This window comes from Protopterus annectens, chromosome 2.part2 (genome assembly GCF_019279795.1).
Source record: "Protopterus annectens isolate FY-2018-M chromosome 2.part2, PAN1.0, whole genome shotgun sequence".
NCBI classification, from domain to species: Eukaryota; Metazoa; Chordata; order Ceratodontiformes; family Protopteridae; genus Protopterus; species Protopterus annectens.
This window is the reverse complement of record NC_056730.1, coordinates 667,480,728-667,506,613: the sequence shown is the minus strand read 5'-3', so window position 1 is coordinate 667,506,613 and position 25,886 is coordinate 667,480,728. Positions and strand designations below refer to the sequence as shown.

The 25,886-nt window shown below is 41.7% G+C and overlaps 1 protein-coding gene across 1 annotated transcript in view; it reads right to left on the bottom strand.

The window, feature by feature from the left end:
- The window catches only part of ATRN (attractin), a 2,639,854-nt gene that overhangs the window by 184,733 nt on the left and 2,429,235 nt on the right, over positions 1 to 25,886 (bottom strand). Inside the window, exon 24 of the mRNA XM_044064458.1 lies at positions 16,074 to 16,152. Coding sequence (XP_043920393.1) covers positions 16,074 to 16,152 — 79 coding nt within the window. The remainder of the gene's footprint in view (positions 1 to 16,073; positions 16,153 to 25,886) is intronic.

Here is a 25,886-nt window from a genome sequence, read left to right as displayed (position 1 = left end):
ACCCCCACTGAAGTTCGTGAAATCTGACCTGCAGTACGCTAACAAGCTTCTCTGAAAATCCTGCCTCTGTGTGAAAATGTGACTTACACAGCCCTTAAATGTAAACAAAGTCCTCTAGCATAAAAATGATTTTAGAAATCCTATAGTGCTCCTTTAACAGAGGCAAACAAGTGACTTCTCTCTCACCAAAACATGGAACTCCATCCCTCCCTCCCACTCTTAGACTTACAGAAAACACTCACTCCTTTGAAGTACAGATACATGGCTATGTTCATGTATGTCTCCTGGATGACAGACAAACTGACCAATTTTTACTGTTTTCCTAAAACAATAACCTTTATTCTTTCTAAATGAATAACTCTGACATTCCCTAACATACCAGTGATTTATATCAGTGTACATGCAAAGAAAAAGGGACAGGGGAATGCTAAGTAAAATACCAATTCTGGTAGAGTTTTTAGCTGAATCTAGAATTGAAGCTGCTGTTAAAAATGAATAATTTATAAGACATATAAAATATTGCATAACTGTGAGAATCAATCAGAGGATGTTAGAAAAGACTGGGTAGATGGACTGAAAAGGCAATTTACAAAGGAACAATGGAAGGATTTCTGTATGGCTCCCACAGCTCTCAACCTTCCAACTCCAAAATGAGGAACACTAGACCTCAATGTGGAACAAATTGGCAATTTTACTTATAAAAAAGATATTTAAATGAATTAATATGATTCATTTCTATTTACAATGGACATTAGTTAAAAAAATTCCTAACAATGAATGTGTGACACATCCTTTCAATGTGGAACTTCAAGGAACATGAATTTTAAGACCCTAAATGAGCTATGTTCCTCATAATGAGGTACACTTAAGAGGTATGATGGCTACCAAGTATGGCTACCAAGTATGTGACAAAGTCCAAAAGGATTAAGATTTTTACTTGCAAGGCTATGCATAGGTATTTTTATACCCAGAGCAGACTTCAGAGATTTATTTCTCAGGTAGACAGCAAATGCTGAAGGTGTGATGGAAAAAGAGAGAAGTAACTTGGAACATGCTTTTGGGGGTGTAACAAGTTGACAGATTTAAAAAATTCCTTATCTGTCAAAAATGGTGGAAGAGTAAATAGTTGTAACTAAGAAATTATTCTTCTGAGCTAGACCAAAGGAACTGTATTTCTTAGACATAAAAAGAAGTTATGCCTTACCATAAAGTTCTATCTGTGTTGTTGATCTTTGGTCATTCATTACTGATGGGTTATCGGTTCCGTCCTCAGAACCGAGCCGGCCAATATCAAGCTCACATCAGCCAAAAACTCTAGAGCCAAGGTCCTACCCAGAATGCTCTGCTCCCTGTTACCTCAGATCGAGTTTGCAAGTTGATAGATAAAAGTAGAGGCTACCTCTGGTCATAACAGACCTACCAGAAAGGAGTATATAAGATCAACCAAGAACCTCTGGATGGGGCAGAGAGTGGGAAGTAATGAATGAATAAAGATCAACAACACAGATGGAATGCTATGGTAAGACATAACTTCTATATCTGATGTTGTTATCTTCGTTCATTCCTTACTGATGGGACAGAGTCCCCAGCTACCTGTATTCCTGGGTGGCCCTCATGGAAGAACATTCCTGAGCACCATGGAACCTCTACCTCAGGAGGCCAAGTCCAATTTGTAATGCAGAATAAAGGTATGAGGTTTGGCACAAGATGCAGCTGAGCAAATATCACTGAGGGAAGCCTTAGCATGGAAAGCTGCTGAAGTTGCCATAGTTCTTGTAGAACATACTTTTACTCTGTGAGGCAAGGTGAGATTGTTTTTGTTGTAGATGAAAGTGATACAATTTCTCAGCCATGAAGCCAATGTAACTTTTGATACAGGATGACCCTGTCTAGGTCCAGAAAAAGGCCAGAAAGAGTTGGTCTGATTTACAGGTAGATTTTGTTCTGTCCAGATAAAATCGTAATTGCCTATGAACATACAAGGAGTGCAGGCAGTACTCTCCCTTGTTAGAATGGTTAGGAAAAAAACACTGGGAGATCAATAGACTGGTTGATGGATTGCTCTGACACCATTTTTGGTAAAAAGGTAGAGTTTGTTCTCAGTGACACCTTGTCCTTATGAAAGATGAGATAGGGAGATTTGATGCATAAAGCCTGATGTTCTGACAATTGTCTGGCCGATGTGACTGCAATCAGAAACAAAGTTTTCCAAGAGAGATATCTTACATCACAAGACGACGCAGGTTCAAAGGGTGGAGCTGTCAAAGCTAAATCTCAAGATTGTACAGGTTCTCTAAAGGGAGGTTTTAGGTAGACAACCTCTTTCAAAAAAGTCTTACAGAGTCTGTGTGACATAAGTGAAGAATCTTGAAAACCAATATGAAAATTTGAGATTTCAACCAAATGTACATGGACAGTAGAGGCAGACACCCCAGAGTAGAAAGATGTGATAAGTAATCCAATACCACGGAGACCGGGGCTGAGAAGGGGTCTGTTTGCTCATCTGCTACCCATAGAGAGAACCTCTTCCATTTATTATGATAAATTAGTCTGGTGGACGATGAGATGCAATAAGAATATTGCACACAGGGGACGAAAGGTTTTCATGCCTGGCAATCATAGGAAGTGGAGAAACCAAGCTGTCAGTTTCAGGGTTGCTAAATTGGGGTGAATCAGACCCTGTGGATGGGAGATCAACGTTTGGGATGGATTGAGGATCCACGGTTGATCTAGCAGGTGAGACCAGAGGAAGGGAAACCAGACCTGTCGAGGCCAATATGGAGCAATGAGGATCACTTTGCTCTTCAACTGTTGTGCTTTCTTCAGAAATCAGGAGCTGAGGGGAAGAGGAGGATAGGCATAAAAAAAACCCGAGGGCCAAGCGTGGACTAGAGCGTCCCTTGGTGACTGTCCACGAGGGGGGATCAGGGCAAAGTAGTTACTACACTTGCAGTTGGTTGGGGAGGCAAATAGGTCGCAGCAAGGCTGGCCCCAGCAGTGTAAGATTTCTGCCGCTATCAGAGGATTGCGGGACCACTCGTGAGGCAGTAGAATGCACCTGCACAATTTGTCCGCTATCATGCTGGAGCTTCCGGGAATGTGCATTGCAGTCAGAAAGCGATTGTGAGCTATCGCCCATTGCCATATTCTCAAGGCCTCTCGGCATAACGGGTAAGATCTGGTGCCCCCTTGTTTGTTGATGTACCAGACCACTGACATGTTCTCTGATTGGATCGCAATAGTCCCTGATGGAAGGCTGGAGTGAAATGCTTGCAACCCTTGAGGCACCGCCCTCAGTTCTAGGACATTGATATGCAAAAGGGCCTCAGTCTCCGACCAGGTGCCTTGGACCAAGTTTTCCTGACATAGCCCCCTCCACCCCATCAAGGAGGCATCAGTGGTCACCATGGCTATCGGTTGATGGGGGGGTGAAAGGGCAAAACTTTTAGTTATGTACTTACCATAACTTCGGATGTATGGGATCCATCTCGCCTACATTCATGACAGATGGGTTCGGAGCCGATCCATCGGCAACTAATACACTAGCACGAAGTCTCTCATTGGCTGGGCTACTCCCTATCCCAGGATGCACTACACCTGCTTCCCCAGATCTTGTTTGTTCGCTTTCATACATCCATGCAAACACAGAAAAACTAGTAGTCACTATAACCAACTAAAGTTCTTCAAGAAAGAACGCCAAGAAAAAGGGACTACAGCTCCTCTAAATCCAAATGGAAGGGGAAGGAGGGTAGATGGATCCCATACATCCGAAGTTATGGTAAGTACATAACTAAAAGATGTAATGGGATCCTATCTACATTCATGACAGATGGGACAGCGTCCTAGCACCTACATCCCGGTGGCACATTGGAAAACACTCCTGAGAACTGTGGAACCAAAGGAAGCTCTGCCTCGAGAAACCACATCCAATTTGTAATGAGAAATGAAAGTGTGCGGAGAAGTCCAGGTTGCTGCAGCACAAATATCAGCTATTGATAACTTGGAGTGAAAAGCTACGAAGTAGCCATTGCCCTGGTAGAATGAGCCTTGACTGGAAAGGGAGGTCTTTGTTAGCCTGTGAATAAATAAAATGATACAATCTTTAATCCATTTAGATATGGAGGTTTTGTTACTGGTTGACCCAATTTGTTCGCTGCAAAGGAAACAAACAATTGATTAGATTTCCGCGTTTGAGCGGTTCTATTCAAATAAAAACGCAGTTGTCTATGTACTTCCAATTGATGCAAAGTATATTCTGCGTTATTAGAGAATTCTGGAAAGAAGACAGGGAGTTCTATAGTTTGTTGAATACAGAAAGAGGAGGCCACTTTTGGTATAAATGCAGGGTTTAATTTCAATGAAACTCTATGCTTGTGAAAAATCAAATAGGGAGGATCAGAACAAAGAGCTTGAAGTTCTGAAACTCGCCTGGCAGATGTTATGGCTATTAAAAGGCCGTTTTCCAAGACAGAAATTTTAAATCACAGGTAGCAGCTGGTTCGAAAGGACGGGCAGTTAGGGCAGCAAGAACCATATTCAAATCCCACGGGGGGACAGGATGAGATAAAGGAGGCCTCAGGAGCCAAGCCCCTTTAAGGAAAGCCTTACAAAGTTTGTGAGACATCAATGAAGGTTCAAATGAAGCATGAAAATTAGAAATGGCCGCTAGCTGAACCTTAATGGTAGAAACTGAAGAGCCCGACTGAAAAGGAGGCCAGAAAATTCAGAACCTCCGATACTGGTGCAGTGAGGATCTATACCCGTTCTTGAGCCCAGAAGGCAAACCTTTTCCATTTACTGGAATAAAGTTTGATGGTGGAAGGTTTATGAGAAGAAGACAGTATGTGGACCACGTCCAAGAGCATTGTCTCGAACTAAGGATGGAAGTGGAGTAACCATGCTGCCAACTCCAGGGACCTGAGAGACAGATGAAGCCGTCCTGACTGATGAGTCAACAGGTCTGGCACCAGATCCAGAAACCATGGACCTTCTATCGCATGCCTCTGTAGGAAAGGAAACCAAACTTGACGAGGCCAGTGCGGGGCAATCAAAATCATCTCGCTCTCCATGTAAATGGCCTTCTGTATCACCCTCGGTAAGAGGGGGAACGGAGGGAAGGCGAAGAGAAGACCGGAGGGCCAAATGTGAGTCAGAGCGTCCCTGGGAATCTGTCCCTGAGAAGGGAACAGTGTGAAGAACTCTCTGCATTTCGCATTGTGAGGGCTGGCAAACAGGTCGCAGCAAGGATGACCCCATCTGTCGAAGATTTTCGCAGCTATACCCTGGTTGAGGGACCATTCGTAAAAGAATGGTCCTGCTTAATCTGTCCGCAATCACATTGGACTTCCCGGTATGTGCGTTGCCATTAGAAAGCGGTTGGTAGCTACCGCCCAGTGCCAAAGTCTCATGGCTTCTCTGCATAGTGGGTAAGACCTGGTTCCACCTTGCTTGTTTATGTACCATACCACCGACATGTTGTCGGATAAGATAGCAATCGGGCCCTGTGGGAGAGCGTGATGGAGAGCTTGGAGTACCAATAGTACCGCTCTCATCTCCAGGACATTGATATGCAAATGCGTTTCCTGGATCTGCCATGTGCCTTGGACCGACCTGCCCAGGTAATGACCCCCCCACCCTACCTGGGAGGTGTCCGTAGTCACAGTGGCAACGGGACGTTGTGGTATAAAGGGTCGCCCCTGGTCGAGATTTGATTGGAGAAGCCACCAATGCAGATCTCGACGGCAACTTTCCGTGATTATGATTAAGTGGTTCAAGGGAAGTTCCTGATAAGACCATTGAACCGACAATAGCCATTGTAAAATTCGCATGTGAAGTCTGGCCAAGGGAACTAAAAGTATGGTCGACGCCATCGAGCCCAACAGTTGTAGGATCCGATGGGCCGGGCTCTTTGTAGGGGAGACAGGATTTGACTTGACCTTGTAAGACCTGAATTCTTGCTGCCGGTAAAAGGCGCATTCTTTTGTGTCTAAGTCTGCGCCTATGAAAGTAATACGCTGAGATGGCTGTAGTACAGATTTTTGCAAATTGAACGTGATCCCCAAGAAACGGCCCAAGGTGAACGTGGCTCTGAGCGCTTGGAGTAGTAGATGCTCGGAGGTGGCAGTAAGGAGCCAGTCGTCTAGATAAGGAAACACCTGGAATCCCAGACTTCTCAGGTGAGCAGTTACCACTGCCAGACACTTGGTGAACACCCTGGGGCTGTGGTGAGACCAAAGGGCAGTGCTCGGAATTGAAATGACTGACTCCGAGGCGGGCGTAAATGTCTCCTGGACTCTTGAGCTATGGGAATGTGATAGTAAGCGTCCTGGAGATCTATGGAGCACATCCATGCATCTTTTCCAGCAAAGGAAGAATAGATTGAAGAGTGACCATTCGAATTTGGACTTCTTTAAACGATTCAATGAACTGAGGTCCAAAATGGGCCTGAAGTCCCCTGTCTTTTGGTACCAAAAATAATTTTGAGTAAGTTCCTGATCCGATCTGGTCGATGGGGACAGGCTGGATGGCTCTTTTTCTAGCAGCTTTGAAACCTCTAATGCTGCCTGATCCCGCTGACTGGGTGGTACGCCAGGATTTCCCTTAAAGAAAGGGGGTTTGTTGAAGGGATGATATATCCTCCGGTAATAATGCGAGCACCCACTGATCGCTTGTTATGGATTCCCAAGCTTGTGGGTGCGCCATAGCGACCCCGACTGGCTCGAGTTGCACAGTCGGGCAACAACTCAGGAACGCTGGTTGTATGAAGAACCACGAAAGGAATCGCGGTCTCCAGAGTTACGGGGCCTCTGCCACCTCTGGGCGGCGTCTTCCAAACCCCCTGCCTCTGGAGGGAATCACTGGGTGGAGTAGGGAAAGACTTCTGAGATTTTCTAAACCACATTTTCCTTCTCTCCCAGCCTTGGGGTAAGGCCTAGAAGGAGCGGAAAATCGGGCCCCAACGGCAGTCAAAGTCTTGCCCTCCTGCTCGCACCGAGTTAGTGTGTCCTTCACCTTGGGTCCAAACAAAGATGACCCATCAAAGGCGTCGCAAAGAAGACTTGAAGGCCTCCACTTACTAACACAAGCATAACCAGGCTTGTCTCCTGAGGGCAACGCCTGTTCCTGCATATGAAATGAGCCTCATGGACGAGTTAACAATAGAAAAGAGGGTAGTCATCTGTGCGCCAACAGTCGGGGCCAGCGCCTCAGGTAGGTTACCAACAAGAGAGTCATTTAGCTCTTTGAGAAGATCCCTTTGGAGCCTCGTAAAATGACATAAGTAGTTCAGAGGCAAAGGCCGCTGAAGAGATATCCATGCTCCTAGAACCCTTATTAGGAGGATGAATAGAGCCTCTGCCACGTCCTGCTGTGTGGCAGAAGCCACCACCAAAGCATCTACAGGCACACCCTTTGTGAGAAACTCCTTCTGGGGGCTGACAAAATTTATTGGGCCTCACAGGCACCGGTTCCACAGAATCAGGGTGTTCCCACGCCTCGAGAAACCAAATCAAGGAGTTCATCAAAGGGCGGAGACACCCAGGAGGCGGAAGGCTGGGCCCCAAAGGCCTTGAGGAAGACTGACTCCTCAGCTGAAGGGGTTTTGGCTTGCCAGTCACCTCTCTGTCTCAGAATCTCCAAGATGTCTGAGAAGGAGATATCATCCGAAGATGATTTGGGAGACCCTTCTGCGTCATCGAGGTCAGTATCCGATGTAACAGACTCATCTTGGGAGTCTACGTGCTTCCTCTTACAGTTTCTTCCTTGGTGGTTCGTCCGAAGCAGATTCGGACGGACCACCCGAAGAAGGAACCCGATGGGGTATCCTCAGGCCCTGGGGCCCGCTGCGGGGCTGCAACACAATAGAGGCACCAGTCTCCAATTCTAGGGACGGTGAGGTAGAATCTTGTTGAACCGGCAAAGACATGGCTCCTCATGACCTCAAAGGCCGGACCTCCAGAATCCAAGGAGGTCGCTGGTCTAGAGGCCACGATGGCACCAGGAATTCCAGCAGCCGATGCTCCAAGAGGAAGACTAGGTACCGGCACCCAAACCTAAAGTGTTCCGCTGAAGAAGTCGCAGTGCCAAACCCTGAACCGGAGGACAGGGTAGGAAGCACAGTCGGCACCGAGAGGCCTGTAAGGGGTCTCTGCTCCGACCGTATGGCTCCACATTGCTCCACCACCACCGGCTCCAACGGCTCCGAAGAGGTTGGAGGAGGAATCAAATGTGTTGAGGGGATCGGCAAACTGTGCTGGAGCCGAGACCATTTTAGTAAACACTGGAGATTGGAATAGCCTCTGTAAAACCCTATCCAGGTCCGAATCTGACAGTCTCGAGGATTTAGAGGAGGTAGACACTGAGAAGACTTTCCTCTCGGCCCGAGAGAAGGGGACCGGCTCAAACGGCTCCAATACTATCCCACCACAGCATGGACCACCATCGGCACCGAAGGAGCCTTCGAGGGGAAGAGTCTGAGCTGCACACTTCCACCGGCTCAAGCCATTGGAACCGATGGAGGTGATTCACCTCGATACTCCACTTGCGGCTCAAGGCAATGGAGCCAGTAGGAGGTATCGAGGCAGACCTTTCAAGTCAGTGGAGCCGAGGAAGAAGAGGTCAATTTTGTCTTTTTAGAAGTCGGCTCCGACGGACTTGTCGGTGCCGACGATCTTTTCTTTTTGGAAGCAACAGGTGGATTTAAGGCTTCCTCAAAAGAAGGTTTGATAAGCCCTTTCAATATCAACTTGTTCTTGCGTTCTTGAAGAACTCTAGCGGAGAACGCATGACAGACGCTACAAGTCTCTTGCAGATGTTTCGGCCCCAAACAATAAACACAGACTGAATGGCTGTCTGTGATGGACATTTTATAACTGCACCGAGTGCATTTTTTAAAACCTGACTTTTGTTCCTTAGACATAGTACAGGCCCTTAAACAAGTATGACTTTACCACAATAAGTAAGCACTATAACAGAATTACGCCAACTGAAAAGCGCGAGACACACTGGCGCGAGTACTTAGGAAAAAAGTTTACCTCACAAACAAACAGACAAAACAAATCCAACGGCCCAAAGCCCTCTAATTTAAACGGGCTTGGCCCGAAAAACAATTAACCACAAAAAGGTAATTAAGGCTAAATAGCACTCAAAGGTAGGGCAAAGGCCCTCTAACTTAAACGGGCCTTGCCCGACTGAAAAAATAAAGTACCAGAAGACACTCAAGCACTCAAAATGTAACAAATAGTAAAGAATAATAAGGAATAGCTGTTAAAACAGCTGTTTGGTTAATATATGACAAAAAACCCCAAGGTCAAAGACCAATAAAGGTAAAAAGAACCACTTAGCTCCAGCCAAGTCGAGACCACGTCCAGCTTGTAAAGCGAGATCTGGGGAAGCAGGTGTAGTGCATCCTGGGATAGGGAGTAGCCCAGCCAATGAGAGACTTCGTGCTAGTGTATTGAGCCGATGGATCGGCTCCGAACCCATCTGTCATGAATGTAGGTGAGATAGGATCCCATTACATCCATTGTTGGGGATTTCGAGACATCCACCAGAGTAAATCTTGCTTGCATCTCTGAGTCACACTTATTTGAAAAGACAAAGGATGTTGTAGAGGCTACCACTGAGTGAGCAGTAGCCATTGAAGAAGTCTCATGTGAAATCTGGCTAGGGGAACAATGGTAATCAAAGCTGCCATTAACTCCAACAGCTGAAGTACAGACTGAGCTGGGGATTTGTGGTGACAGAGCAGCGGTTGAACTTGTTGTCTTATAATCTAAAGTCTGTGTTCTGGAAAGGATGCTGTGCAATTTCTCGTGTCCAACAGTACTCTTAAGAATTCCAAAGACTGAGTTGGAGTTGTGTTGGATTTGTCCCAGTTTATAGTGATTCTCAGGCTTCGAGTTGTTAAGAGAGCATATTACAGGGCTTCTTCCAGTAGATGCTTGGTGGAGGCGGTAAGGAGCCAGTCGTCTAGATATGGAAATACCTGGAATCCTTGAAGTCGCAAGTGAGCGATAACCACTGCCATGCATTTTGTGAATACTCTGGGGCTGTAGAGAGACTGAAGGGCAGGGCTCGAAATTGGTAGTGACTGGCTCCAATACAGAAGTGCAGATATCGTCTTGAGTGTTTGTCCATTTTTATGTGGTAATACGCATCTTGAAAATCTACAGAGCACATCCAATCGTCTTCCTCCAAAAGAGGAAAGCTAGACTGAACCGTGACCATCCAGAATTTCTCTGTTTTTACAAATTTGTTTAGTGTACTGAGATCCAGAATTGGTCTCCAGTCCCATGTCTTTTTTGGCACTAAAAAGAACCTTGAGTAAAATCTGGATCCTATCTGGTCTGGGGGGGACCATCTGGATGACACTCTTTTGTAGCAGCTTTTTGATTTCGTGTGCTGTTATTTCCCTCTGACTGGGTGGGACATCGGGTAACACTCTTGATGAGACTGGGCAAAGATGGAAGGGGATGTGATAGCCTCTGGATATAATCTGAGTCGGTTGTTGGCCGCAGGGTACAGAAGTGAGCAGTCAGGCAACACTTCAGGAGTGCTGATAGGGTTGGCCAGAGAAAGAATCTCTGGAACCCCAGTTTCGCGGACCTCCTCTGCCCCGAAAGGGGAGTCTTCCATTGGAGTTTCCCCCTCTGCCTCTAGGGGAAAACTCGGCACATACATCCCGGAAGGAACCCTGTGATTTCTTGTGCCAGATCTTTCCACTCCTTTGATTTCTAGAGTAGAATCGTTGAGGGGTGGAGTGTCTGACACCAACGGCAGATAAGGTCTTGCCATCTTGTTCACACCATGCCAGCGGATCCTTGACTTTAGGGCCACACAAAGAAGTGGCTTCAATAGGGGCATTCATGAAGGAAGCCTTAAAGGAGTCCGCAAAGTCACAAAGGTGCAGCCAAGCATGTCGTCTGGCGACAATACCTGCGCCTGCCGCTCTAGCCGCCCCTTCCATTGCGTGAGAAATAAGATGCATGGAAGAGTCGGAAATGGACTGTAGGGTGGCCATCTGAGAAGCCACATTATCACAGACTTCATCGGAAACAGCTCCTGCCAAGGTTTCAGAGAGCTGGTTGATAAGGTCTCGCTGAAGCCTAGTAAAATGTGCCAAATAATTCAAAGACCTTACGGTGAAGGTCGATGAAGCAGACATATGCTTCTCTAATCTGTCAATCGCCCGGGACTCCTTGTTGGGCGGATGGACAGTTTGGCTCTCTTCTGCCAAATCCTTCTTAGTAGCAGCTGCCACCATCATTGCATCTACTGAGAGACCACGTTACCAGTGGGGGTGTTCGGCGGGGGGCAATAATATCTTATCTGGCCGCTTAGGTATTGGTTCCATGGTATCAGGAGTCTTGACTGCACGATGAGCTGGACGAGCTCATCGGCAGGTGGGGTGACCCAGGAAGTAGGGGGCCGGGCACGAAAAGCCTGCACGAATATGGATTCTTCAGAGGAAGGATTAGAGGGCTTCCAGTCACCCCTCTATCTAAGGATCTCGAGGATATCATCAAAGGACACCTCATCAGAGGGTGACCGTGGGGACCCTTTCCTGTCATCAAAATCCATATCTTCAGTCAATGACTCCTCAGTGAAATCCATGTGTTTCCTCTTACACAATGCTTTGTGGGGTGTTTCCTCAGTGGGAGGTTCTGGGGAAGACTGCAAAGAGGGGGTCTCCTGAGGAGGAGAGACCTGAGGCTCTAGTGCCCTGTATCTGGGAGTTGAAGCTTGTGGCTGTTGCGGCACAGAGGGGAGAGATGACTCCGACAAATGAACTTTGCCAGTGGAGGCAAGTGCCCTCTCCATGGCCTGGAAGGCTGGCCCGCCCAAGGAGGGATGGGGCCCCGAAACAGAGCATGATAACCTCAGAACCGGGGTCACACCCTGCCCTGATGAGCCCGCCCCCAGACCAGGAGTTTCAAGAGCACTGTGAACCGTAACAGAAAGAGAGCATCCCTGGCAGGTGCTATAGAAAAAAATCGGCATGGAGCCAGGAGTGCCCTCCCCAATGGCACAGCCACTGGCCTGAGAAGAGCCCGATGCCTAGTGCACTGACGGCCACAAGGATGACTCTGGTTCCAAAGTGAGATCCACTATTGGAGTCGGAGGGAGGGAAGCTGCTGTCTGAGTAATAGGCTTCGAGACTTGAGTGGAAGTCAAAGGAGGAGTAGTATATGTTGGGGATTAAGGCAAAATACACTCACCTAAATGAGGGAACGTAGACTTCGACTGTTGAGTGAGACCTCTGGCCACAAGCAACTGATCAACAAGCTGCAACACATCGTGCTCAGAAAGACTCTTGGTTGACCTTGTGGAGAAGGTTGATGGCGATTCTGGCCTTTCCAGGAAAGGACTATACTGACTGCTTGCAAAAGGATCCAACGAAGGGGAATATTTGGTCCTTGCTAACTCAATAGGTGTAGAAGTTGGAGCAGAGGAAAAAGTCTGCGCCAAAGATGTCAGCACCATGGTAGTTGAAGGTGTCTGCACCATAAAGGCAAGGGTTTGCCCCAAAGGGTACGGTGCCATAGTGGAACACGTCTGCACCAGCAATAAGGACAGTGCCAAGAAGGACTGCACCAAAGTTTATGTCGGTGCTGAAAAAGTATGCACAATGGAGCACAGAAGAGTTATATTTGGAGCTGAAGGTGACTGTACCAACAGTGCCGAAGGGGACTGAACCTGCACTGACGGTGCCATTAGGGGTTGTGATAGAACTGTCGGAACCGTAGTTGTCTGCACCGGGAACTCCAGTGCCAACATTGATAAAGGAGACATGGCTGAAGTCAGGATCATTTGTGTGCGGTGCCAAACCTGGAGCAGACAGGGTCACAGGAGGCAGCGCCGGAGTAGTAATCAATTTCACCTTCTTGTGAGTTGATTCCCTATGATCTCCAGAGGGAGAAGAAGGGAGAGACTTCAATGAAGAACAGGAAGAATGCCTCTTGTGGGGTTTAACCGGAGGGGGTGAGCCCTCCGACCCAGAAATAGCCTCAGAGAAAGGAGACTTGAGGAGACCTTTCAAAATGAACTTGTTCTTCCTCTCGTTGAGAGTGCTGGTAGAGAAGTTTTTACAAATCCCACACGGAGGATCTACAGTCAAGTGGGAGACATTAAGACAGTAGACACAAGTCATGGCCATTGGAAAGTGGTAACTTACGGCCACAATCCTTGCACTGCTTGAAACCAACGGAACTTTTCTTATCCAACATAGCTGTTGTGGAGAAGCACAGTAGCAAAAGGAAGAATAATGGCAACCCAAGAAAAGGGTAAAAGGAGAAAAAGGATTACCAACAATGGTAATGGAGAATTACCACAAGGTAAGAAAAGAGGGTAATGAAGGGAAAAGACTAAAGGGAGAGAGTCTAAAGTGTGGGATAGGGTAGGAAAATATTAGAATAAACGTTTGAGAAAATTTAGAGTAATAACAATATATATATATATATATATATATATATATATATATATATATATATACTGTCAAAACATTAGACACTTAGCTGAGAGTGGCTTGATGGCTGTTCAGCAACGCGGCAAACGAGATCCGAGGTAACAGGGAGCAGAGCATTCTGGGTAGGACCTTGGCTCAAGAGTTTTTGGCTGACGCGAGCTTGATATTGGCTGGCTCAGTTCCGAGGACAGAACCGATAACCCATCAGTAAGGAATGAACGAAGATTAACAACATCAGATTAATGCTTTACTAAGTTTATTGCTGTTGGCTGCCAAAAAGCAATTACTAGAAAATGGAAATGAAATCAAAATCTGAAGACTGCAACGGAAATACTGAACATTTTAAAGGAGATAAAAACTAGATGTGGGATCTTTAGAAAAAAGGGAAGGAGCAAATTACATAGAAATACAATGGAAGTTGTGGGAGCAATACATGCAGAATAATGTACAGGAGGTGTGAGGTTTAAGAGAAGGCATGAACTGATGAAATGTATGTAAGGTTGGATTGAGTAATTGCTAAAAAGAAAGAAAACACACGTAGTGTTTAATACATAAATATGACAAATGTTATCTTTGTTTTCCTTTATATTAATGTACGTGTGCCTGTATCTTAAGTAATAATTTAATGACATGTTTAAAAATGAGGAATGGCATTCTAAAAAGCTGATGCATCACTTGAAAGGATTCTTTTGGATGTGTTGTATAAATTGGGGGTTACCTAGTGCTAAGTCACTGGAGTCTTTCAGAGCATATGGTTACTCTTTTTGAAATAGTCTAGTTAAGAAGGGAGGTAACTACTATTTTACAATTTGACAATTAAGTGTATTTAAAAACAGGTTGGTCTGCAGCAGGCACTGTCAGCCAATGACATTTGGTAACTGTACAGTAGTGTTCTCTTTTGCTGACCAGGTGAAGGAATATAAGCATTTTGTTTTCTGTCGCTTAAAGCAGTGCTGAATTTTGAGGAGAGAGAAAGAAGATAATTGGGAGTCTGCACTCTACCCAAAATAATAGAACATTAATGGTTAAACAGAATGGATATTCTCTATAAGACCTTAAGATGATTTAGAACATTTTTAACTCTCAATTCATTATGTCACATGAAGGAAAGACTGGGGTCTGCAGTTATTCCTAGGTAATTCTGATGTAGTCACAGGTAAAATGTTAAGTTGGCAGTATTATTTACCAACTGAGAAGTTCTGAACAGCACAACACTAGTTTTAGATATGTTAATTATCCATTTGTTTGAGGTTAGCCATTCCCAAAGGTGACTAAAATTATCTTGTAAAGCCTTAGTAGCACTGAGTACATTCCTGTAAGACTTTGTTATAACAAAGGTGTAAGTGCACTGGAAAAATGTGAGGAAAAGGAATTGACAAAAGACAAGTCCATTTAAGTCACCATTGGATATACAAGAGTTTTCTGGATGGGGGTTACCTCTCATGGCCCTAAAAGTTCAGTCTAACAGACAGCTTTTGAACCACATAAAAGCTTCATCAGAAAAATCACAGAAGGATATGTTTTTCCGGTAGCACACTGTGTTCCACTGTCTCAAAGGCTTGTTTAGGAAGACACTACGAGTTATGAGGTTATCCATTCTGTCACAAATTTGAAAGGCAATTGCACAGCAGTTATAGCAATGCAATTATAGCAGAAACCAAGTTGTTTATCATTGAATATACATTTCATATTTCAGAACATGTAAAAAAATGTGGTTGTAGATTACCCTTTCAAGTGTTCTGGCTTGACTGCACAGATTTGCATATGGCCTAAAATCTGCTGCCCAAGAGGATGATTAAACTGAGGGTAATACACAGTTTTTAAAGACAGAGGGAATGTGCCAGTGAGGCTATGATTAAAAATGTGAGAGGTAAACAGACATCAACTGTAGCACTGCTTCTCAGGCTGAAGCCTGAAATTAATTTCAGTTAGGAATTGACTGCTACTGCTATGTCAGTTTAAAATGCAAATTTAAAAGGTGCTGTGTTAATACTCAAATTTGCATCTATCTCACTATGGAAATTGAACACATTTAAAGATACACGTCCATCACAGTCAGGGTTGCCAGATTTCATATCAGCCAGGTAGGGACGACAAAAAAAAAAGCTCTTTAATGCGGAACAGAGTTCCACATTAAAGAACAGTAGATCTGCACTAAACACGGAGCTTCTCGTGTTTAATGCAGACAGAACATTGCAGTTCCGCATTCAACAGAAGTAGCTCCGTGTTTACCGATTTTTGATTAGCCCGTATACCGGCATACGGGCCAATCAAACATCGCTAAACACGGAGCTACTTCTGTTTAATGCGGAATAGAAGAATAGAAGTGTTTAGCGATTTTTGATTGGCCTGTATGACAGGTATACGGGCCAATCAAAAAAAAAAAAAAAAACCAAACAAAGCAGAGGCTGGCCGGGATTTAAACTGGCAGGGCGGGACTCGGGATCAGGCTGCTGATCTCGGGACAGTCCCGCCCAATTAGGGACTTCTGGCAACCCTGATCACAGTAATAGGTAGTCAATGATACCAACTCTAGTCAAGATGCTGAACTTCACTGAATAAGCTTTGTAGCAAAACTCCTGCACAACACTCTGCTGTTTTTATTTACCTCTCTCCGTCGTGACGCCCAACAGCTCTGCTTGATCTTCCAAACCACAGCAGCGACAAGCAGTAGAGAAAGGAAACAGCTGCAAAGAACAAGGTAATTCCAAATGATATAATACAGAAACATAACATTCTGCTCAATATTTGCAACACTTGTTAATGAGCATGACTTCACAACAAGACATCTATTTTTCAATTAATCTGGATGTAATTTTAGTTGATACAATTATTCCCAATCATGTAACTTTTAACATTCCTCCAAGATTTACTACTTATTATAGTCAATGAACCAAAGCAAAATCGGATATGATGTATATTAAAATGCTACAACAGCATACTTCAATTGTCCAGATTTTTGCCTCATAATTTTGGTCGGTTCCTCATAAAAAATTTTTGGCAAATCAGTGAGGACAGACATCACTAAATAATGACATACAATTGAGTTTCAGACTTCACAGCCTTCATACAATGTGTGCTAACACAAATCATGTTATTCTGGCACCTTTCTAAGTGTATAAGAGCAATATTTAAAATCTGTCCCTATTTTTGGGCCTTTGTTCCACATTATTTTAGGCTTTGCCCAGCTTTCTTGTGTTAAGAGGTTGAGAGGAATGTACAACAGTAAAATTACTGTTAACATTTCCTACATAATGGGAACAAAATGTCGTTAAGTGAGTAAACCCACTGGACATACTTCCCAGAGGTGACCAGAATGCAATGTCAAAATGGAAGTTAGTTTTTAAGGCCACAAAAGAGATAAAGCTATCAACAAGCAACATTTGATATTCTGCATATCAGCTTAAAAAATGCCAGTATGCAAGAAATAATCAAAACCATATGGTAATCATAAAAGTCTGAAATTATACCAAAAATTAATGGACTGTCAAGATTTACATCAGTACCATCATGAACATATATTATTTCCACATTAAAGAGGATGCATTATTAAAAAAAAATAACTGAAAATATATTTAAAAAATTAAACTGAAAACAATACTACCTTGCACAAGAAGGATTAAAAGGATCACACAGTCCTCAGTTAAGCAAATGAATAAAGTAGATGCATTCTGTATACATATTCACAGCTGGAAGTGGGAAGGGAAGACCATTTAAAGCATTAGAAGTTACAGGTTAAAACACTTCCATCTTCTGAGAAAAAAATCTCCATAGAGTCTAGTTCCAGGCATCGCAAACTGAGAACTCAAGCCATCTCTATCATACACAGGGATAAAGTCCTGACTGCAATTTAGACGGCAAGAGTTCAATTACAAGCTGTGTGTCTGTGTGTTGGGGGTGGGGAAAAGCCTGTGGGGTTTACACCTTACACCAGCTTGCTCCACTCAGGCATTGTTGACAAATTTAAGAGGTTAGGTACAAACCCTTATATGTCACCCAGTGGACAACCAGATGGCTCACAGAAAGGACCCAGGAAGTTAGAATTGGGCACTCCACCTCTACAAAGAGGCTAGTCACAAGCAGAGTTCCTCAGGGATCAGTCCTGGGACTGTTCCTTTTTGGTATTTACTTCTCTGAAGTCAAGGCCAATGTCAACAGCCTCTGGCTGTCTACATTTGCATATGATTGCAAATTAGGAGCTGTCACTGATTTGCCGACCAACAAAAATCTTCTCCAGCAAGGGCTGACACAGACAAACAACTGGTGCCAGAGCAATGGACTAAAACTAAATGCTAAGAAATGCACAGTAGTATCTTTCTGGAAGTCATCCACCCCTGGTAACTATCATATTGACAACAAACCCTTAAGAGCTGACCCAGTTGTCAGGGACTTGAGGATACGTATAAACAGTAATCTAGCCTTTGACCATCACATGTCTACAGTAGTGAGGAAATCATTCTATGTTGTGCAACTTATAATCAAATGTATGGCATCTAGGTCCAAGAAAGCCAATATTCATCTGTATTCGGCATTCATCAGATCTATTACTGAGTACAATGCCCCCTTTGGTATGTACTTAATCAGGCATATCCACGAACTGGAACGTCTACAGAGGCTCCTCACTAAAAGAATACAGGGTGCAAGTAACATGTCCTGTGCAGACTCCCTCAAGACCCTATCCCTGTATTCTGTTTCCTACAGGCTGTTGAGAGGAGAAACCACCACAATAATTTCTCATTCTAAAGACTTGAACCTTCCCTGTGATATAAATAGGACCTACTGGAGAGACATGTATATATCCAAGAGACTACCACCGTCTCTGTAACAGGCTCCCCATCCATGTGAAGCAGAGTTCCTCCCTAACCCAATTCAAGTGTAACTTGGACAACTGGATGGGGAACAGGAAACTCCTCCCTGGTTTGGCACCTCTGTCTCTAATGGACTCAGGCAGCCTGTAAACTGTTCATCTCCTAGGCCCCTGATTACACTTATCAAGGGTACCAGAACTTGTCAGAGAGTTAAGTTGCATGGCTATGCTTAAAAAGGCCCATGTGGTCATTAGCTTAGTAAACACCTATGAAACTATAAGGGGGGATAGGGGAGAGACACACTATGCAAGTCACCACGGCTGATCCCTGGTGGAGACTGAGGACACATGGCAGGGGGGTGTTGATTACAAGTGGGTTAAGCACTGGCAGAATCACACAAGGAAGCATGGACAAAATACAGAACCACCTACTGCATGCCAGTCCTTTTCACATTATATATCTGTGCAAAGAGGGGGGCTTAAGCCAAAGGGGAAAAACAATCCCTTGGTAGTTTAACTCTGCCCCGGATGGCTCCTGCTCATCACAAGCCCTGAACATGGTCAGGGTAAGCCTAGGAGAGGATGGGAAGGTTCATTAGACCAGGTGGACAAGGACAGGCACTGCAGCACTGATGGTCCGTTGTAAGGAAGCCAAAAAATTGGTAAGTCATGGTGCATAAGTTGATCAAAAAGTTATGACTTATTAAAATACAAAATAAAAGGATTTTGCAGAGAGCAATTCCCACATTCCTCCATTATATATGCTAACTCTAATACTACATATCCTTGTGGAAAAAGTGCATATCCCACCTCAAAGGCTGTGCCAGCCTCACAATTTACTAAAAGAGTGCATTACTGTTTGCTAACCATTTATTTGTTTGACATTTGTTTACCGGGAAAGTTTGAATGGGTGGATGCCCATTTTCAATGGAGGCCCAGGGAGAAAATCTCCAGAGACAATCAGCACATTGCATTAGCTTATTACAGAGCAACAATGAATGTTTTCACATACAAGAAAGACTATACAACAATGGATAGCACATTTTTACATATATTAGATGAAACAAACTTGTACACTAGTTACAGACATTAGATATTACTAAGGAGACTATATAAATGAGACAAGTGGTCATTACAATTGTATGATTCAGATCAATATTCTGCTTGATAGTCAAATCATTTTTGTTTACTATAATGTAGTTAGTATACATATCTTATAGTACAGGGTTAAGACAGGAGGGGAATTACAGGAGTGGCAAAGTAGGAGATAGAAATGTATGTGTTTATTAGTAAAGTGTGGGGTATGGATAGGGAAGAAGCAAAAGGGAGAAATAAAAGTTAGGGGTATAGTGACAATAGTAGTGTAAGGTACAGGTAAAAGAGGCACAAAATTATCAATGGCATAAAATATAATAGCAAGATGGAGGGTAATGCTGTTACAATTACAAATTAAGGAGTTATTTGATTAACCTGGTGTAGAACATGAGCAAAGCCGTGGATTTTTTTAATAGCTGGCCATATGTCCACAACCAATCAAAAATAGATCTCCCAAGTACTACCATACTTATGTAAGCACCAAATCATTCATATACCACCTACCAAAACCAGTATGCTGTGAGAAAAAATGAACACAGATAATTACTTCACTATACACCTAAAAAGCAACAGAAAAAGTGGTGCAGCAGCAAATGGTAAAGAAAGAAAAAAACATATGCACAAAAGTAACTACGGATTTTATATCTCTAGTGCTACAAAATTTATCTCGATTCACTTGATGTTACCAGCAACCTAAAGAAAATGTTTAATTTCACTGAACTTAAAACCAAAAACAGCTGCAAGGAAAATGAACTGACTGGGTCCTGACACTGCACGAGAAGAGCTGTCTGTACTGACTACTACCAATTAGTAATTGATGACTCTGTTTTTTTCTCCCCCCTATGATCAGGCTGGTCAAGCTCATGCTCCACCACATCATCTGGAAGTTGTGGGGGGAGTGCAAGAATCTAGAGCATAACACCCAGCGCAGAAGCAGGGTACACTGTTCCTGAGCTTTCTGGGGGAACCAGCTGAATATCAGATTTGTCAACTGGAAAACCAGACCTTAACTTGTTTTCTTCACAGAATATCTGGACTGTTTTTCTCTTCTTCATAAAATGCATGGTTTTCTGGCAAATCAGTGAAAAATGAAGTAATCAAATAATGCCAGAATTTTAAGTTTCAGATTTTGTATCCTTGAGAAAATGCATGTTAATGAAATGCGTGTTGTTCTATCAACTTTCTAAGTTCATAAGAGTATTATTTAAAATCTGTCCTTATTTTTCAGGCTTTGCCCCCCCCATTATGTTCGGCTTTGTCACATTTGTCAAGCTAAAAGGTTGAAAGGTATGGTTTTATGAGTGCCTGTCCCTATAGTGATGTCCTAACCTATGCCCAGGACTGTGTGGCTCAGCCTCTGTTTTGAATAGCTTAACTACTGCCATCTTTCTGGATAAAAGGAGATCAAAAGCTTTTAAAGTACATCAATTTGAGTGGCAGGATTAAACCACTGATGTGTTTCACAATTCCCCACAGTATGCTCCTCCTGAGGAGGATAAAGGCAATACCACTTTGCAACCTGGCTTGCATTTAATACCTTCAAGGACACTAAGTCATGTGAAACTGAACTTTAATGACATCGGCAGCAAAAGAGAAATGGCAGGCTCAGTGGTGCACATGCTGGTGTGTTGTGCCACAGTACATCTCAGTACGGGCAAGGAGATAGCCCTAATAGGAAACGTTCTTTTTTTTGTTTTTGGCCAGACAATGACAGATGGAGAAAATGAACACATCTAAAAAAGCTGTCAAAAGACATGACACGTTTTGATATTCAATGTGACAGCTGCACGGAACTGGTTCAAGACGTTACTTCATCAGAATGGAATACTGTGCAACAGGACTCTTGGCTGCTTTTAGATACCAGCAAAACCTGCAGTGGTAGTGAGGTTCTACTAAAGGGTGTTCCCAAACAAGTTAGCTTATTTTATTTTTTTGTTAAATATTTATCAGTGCATCAATAGCTGGTGCAGCACTGTTGTTCAGCTAATAAGCCAGATAAGAAAAATGACTAATGCTATGCAGAACCCCCAAGGACGAGCGCCATGGGTCAAAATTTCCCTAATGTAAAGAATAATCTTAAAAACTGGTACTAATTCTACAGTTTTAAAATTCAACATCTGGCTGCACTGAAAGTAAATCAATCTCCAAAATTACCCTGCATGTTGTATTACATTAGCAGAAGATATTAGAATCACTGCTGAATACTCAAAAGTTAAAAAAAAAAAAAAAAGACTAAGATACCAAAATTAACATGCTGAGCCTGCTGAGTTTATAAACAGTGTACAAGCATTACACAACTGTGATTGTGTAACCTGGCAAGAACATTTATCTGTATAAACAAATGTGTATATGGCTAAGCATCTTATGGTTCCTCTGATTATTTGCCTAGTACTTTTCCTATACTACATGAAAAATGTGTACTTTTTAAAATGTTTGGTCAACATCTAGTGTAGGAATATTCTTGAAAGGGTTCCCACAAGCAATTAACCAGTCACATGGACCTTACCTCAGCAGAAAAGAGCAGCATGAAAAGCTAAAATCATAAAGGTAGTTCCTCAATAGAGGAAAAGTGTCAACTGCTGAAAGGAAAACCTGGAAGCATGGACTGAAGAGGGCCCAGCTGAAACTAGCTTGTGGGTAATCAGAGAACTATGCTTGCTGGAAGAACCTGATTTCTAGAGATGACAGTTAGGTCTAGGAGAAAGGGCTACAGCATGGAATGGTACTGTTGGAGCACTTGAGTTTGGAGCTAACAGTGGGGCCATGGGAACAAGCCTACAAACAGGGACTACCCTGCCCATGTTCGGACAGCCTGCACTGACTTTATAAACTGAACTATTTTGAAGGTGCTGTTTATATTGCTTTAGTAAAGCCAAGTGAGCCAATATATTAGTTTGGAAATTAAAAGAAAGTTGCTGCATATATTTTTTACATATCCTACAAAACCTACAAATATATTTTTTCATGATCCACATTAAACAACAGATTCAATCAATTTTGAAAATACCTACTCTGAATAAATAGAATTATATTGTAATATCTTTGTTTTTATTTGTTAACGGTATCAGCTGCAAAGATCATCTCTGACAGCCTACTCACATTTATAGTTCTTTATGAACTCCATTTTTAGCCATCCATACAACTGATACTGCATACTTTTACTGTATAAAAATGCTGTATCATTCAATTTTTGAACTAATTAACATTTGTATTACTAAGTGATCTGCAACACCTGTATTTTTTGACTGCCTCTTGGATCAGATTGTGACTGAAAAGGGCCAAGAACCAGGTAACCTATTTGCTTAACACCTGTAAATGCATTTACTACACTAAATTCTAGTACATGTGCAGCCTTAATTAAGTAGGTGATTGTCAACTAAAAGATTACAGAGTTAAATAGTTAACACATTTTTTGAGACTGGATTCTATAAACTGGCTGTACTCTGAGGAGCATGTAGATTATAGCTCTCCTAGCAAGAAAAAGAAAGAGGTAAAAGCAGCAAAAGCCAACACTGTGGGTAAAATTCAGGTACAGACTTGCTCACTATACTGCTTACATGTCAGAAAAGAAGTCTATAGAAAGAAAAAGAAAAATAAAGAAATCAACTAGAAAAGGCTAAAAAAATCTTTGGTGGGAAGAATCTTGCAGTTGTTCAGCAAAAAGCAGTTCAGGTTTCAGCTTTGGGTACAGGAGATGGATTATTGTAATTCAGGGGAAAATAAATCAAATGTGTTCAGAAGTATTATTTTAAAGAAAATCTGGTTTAACATTTAACAATGACAAAACAAAAATCCTATCCATAAATACAAATAAGAATAGAATCAAAAATAAGTTAATTAAATATATTGTCAAACAGAAAAAAAAGAATGATTTAGGAATAATTATAACAGATGGCATTAAAAATATAATAAATTATAATTATACTAACAGTATAAACACAATAAAAGAATCTAATAAACAAATGGAATAAAATTTTCTTCACAATGGAAGAGCGATTATCTATAATCAAAATGATCTCACTAAAAATCATATATAATACAGTCACTAACATTACCCCTCCACAAAAAGTTGTATTAAATAATTTAATACTTTAATTTTGAGATGTCTCTGGTATCTCAATAAACCAAGAATTACTTTAACCATCATATGACAGACTGGGTAAGCAGGAGGGATAAGGCTACCAGATCTGCAATTATATTCATTCATTCATTATCCTCAATTATAAAAACAACATATCTTAGTATTAATAACACTTACACAGCTAGGTGGAAACAGGTTTTTAGGAAATCTTTTTATAAACTCTAAACATAATAGATATTCTAATAATTACCTCATACGAAATAACAGTATACATTGGTTATTAAAGGATTACCTTATAAGAAAAAGTCATCAAACAACTGGCTCCTGTCATTTCTACTATATTAAACACTATAAAAAAATATATATATATATATATATATATATATATATATATATATATATATATATATATATATATATATATATATATATATATATATATATATAGAAACCTAGCATATAAAGCATGGATCTTCCTTATATTTCCTATGGCACATACTAAAAATAACATCTCCACCTAAAAGCCAGAAACAATGATCACATTTAAAGAGAAAAATCTGCTATATTGGTTTCAATTAATAAAAGATGAAAAGCTACATTCTGTTGATTATATTAACAACAAATATAATTTAGATAAAGTCATGTGGCTAGATGTACAATCCTGCAGACAACACGTAGAAGGGGAAATTAAGTTAATGCAACCAAGGATGAGAGATCATATCCCAAAATTAATTGAACATCTAATATTCTTAATGCAACAAAACATACTGGGACAGGGTCTCTTATCTAAATTATATACAATTGTGAGGAGAGAAACAAAAAGTTGCAATGACAATTATTGGAACCATTTTACCCAAATTAATAACAGACTTCCAAGTGACTAAGATAAAAAAAGTAATTCTAATTTCTAAACATACAATTTCATCCCTTACATGGAATCTATTTACTTGGAAATTTTTGAATTGATCTTTCTCCACACCACATAAAACTGAATTAATGTTCAAACAGAAACAAGTTTGTTGGAGATGTAAAAAAGTACTTCAAGTGGATTGGCAACACGTTTTTGACTGTATTGTCTTAACACCTTATTGGAATAACCATCTCTTTTTACAGGCTTTTTTGGAGATAAATTTGTTTTGTCAATCATTAATCCTTTTAATACTCCTATTCATATATATATATATATATATATATATATATATATATATATATATATGTGTGTGTGTGTGTGTGTGTGTTAAAAAATGAAATATCGCATGTTGTGGTCTATACTATCTACAGTAAGAAAAATTATAATTCAGAATTGGAACGAATCTACACCCTCCTCCAAAGAATTTATAAATACTGCAACTGAAGTCTTTCACCTGGAAATCATTACAATTAAGTCAACAACCAGGATTACCTCTTGCTACAATGCATGGACAAAAGTTAGAGATCTGCTTGACAAGCAAAAATAATTGCATTTTAGATTTGATGTAATGTATAAAAACCTGAATGACTTGATGGTTAATGGACACTCCTGTAAATAGATGTTTTTCTCTTGTGTGGGAGAGGTTTAGTTGAAATTTTTCCATTTATTATGTTCGCAAATCTGTGACTATAAATATTGTTGTGATTAATTTACAAATTGAAAATCCAATAAAAACTTTTTTTTTTAAAGATGTGTTTAAAATAAGCTAAAGTCAAATGAAAAAAGTCAGGAAAGAATACAAGAAGCTTTAAGTAGCTATTCATATGCCCTGATAACGCTGCAGAAATCAGAGAATGAAATGAAGGAAAGACTGGCTGAATATGAGGCTTCCCAAGAACATCTATTTAAAAAATAGTAGAATTAGAAGACAGAGCACAGAGATACAACCTGAGAATTCTTGCTATACCAGAAAAACTGGAATGAACAGACTACATTAATTTTATGAAAGTACAAATAAGCAAGTGGATTGGTACTCCATGGTACAATCTGTTAATCAAAAAGGCACACTGTATGGATGCACCAAATATGGTCTGAGAAAGAAGTCAACACCTACAGTAGTAAAGATGCACTCATACTACCAAATATAGCAGCTCCTGACAAAAGTGTGGAAGGGAATATTGTTTTTGAAAAAGGGTTGTTCACATTAGGCAGAAAAGAAATATGCATATCTCTCTAATCACATATGATGAAGGGGAGACATGAGACTGAATTTGCTATATCCATCTGTTTTCAAAATATTTTTTTCCTGCAGGATCAAAGACAATTTGGAAGCAGAACAGGCTATGGAGGAAATAAAGTTTACCCAGCACAGAATGAGCCAGCAAGTTGAAGGGGAATGAGTTTCTAATTTTTCTGACAACAGCAAAGTCCTTATACAGAACTTGTCGTAAAACATTTTCCATTGTACTCAAGGAAAATAACTCAGCAACAGAAAAAAAATCAAGATTTGACTAGAAAAAATCAGGAG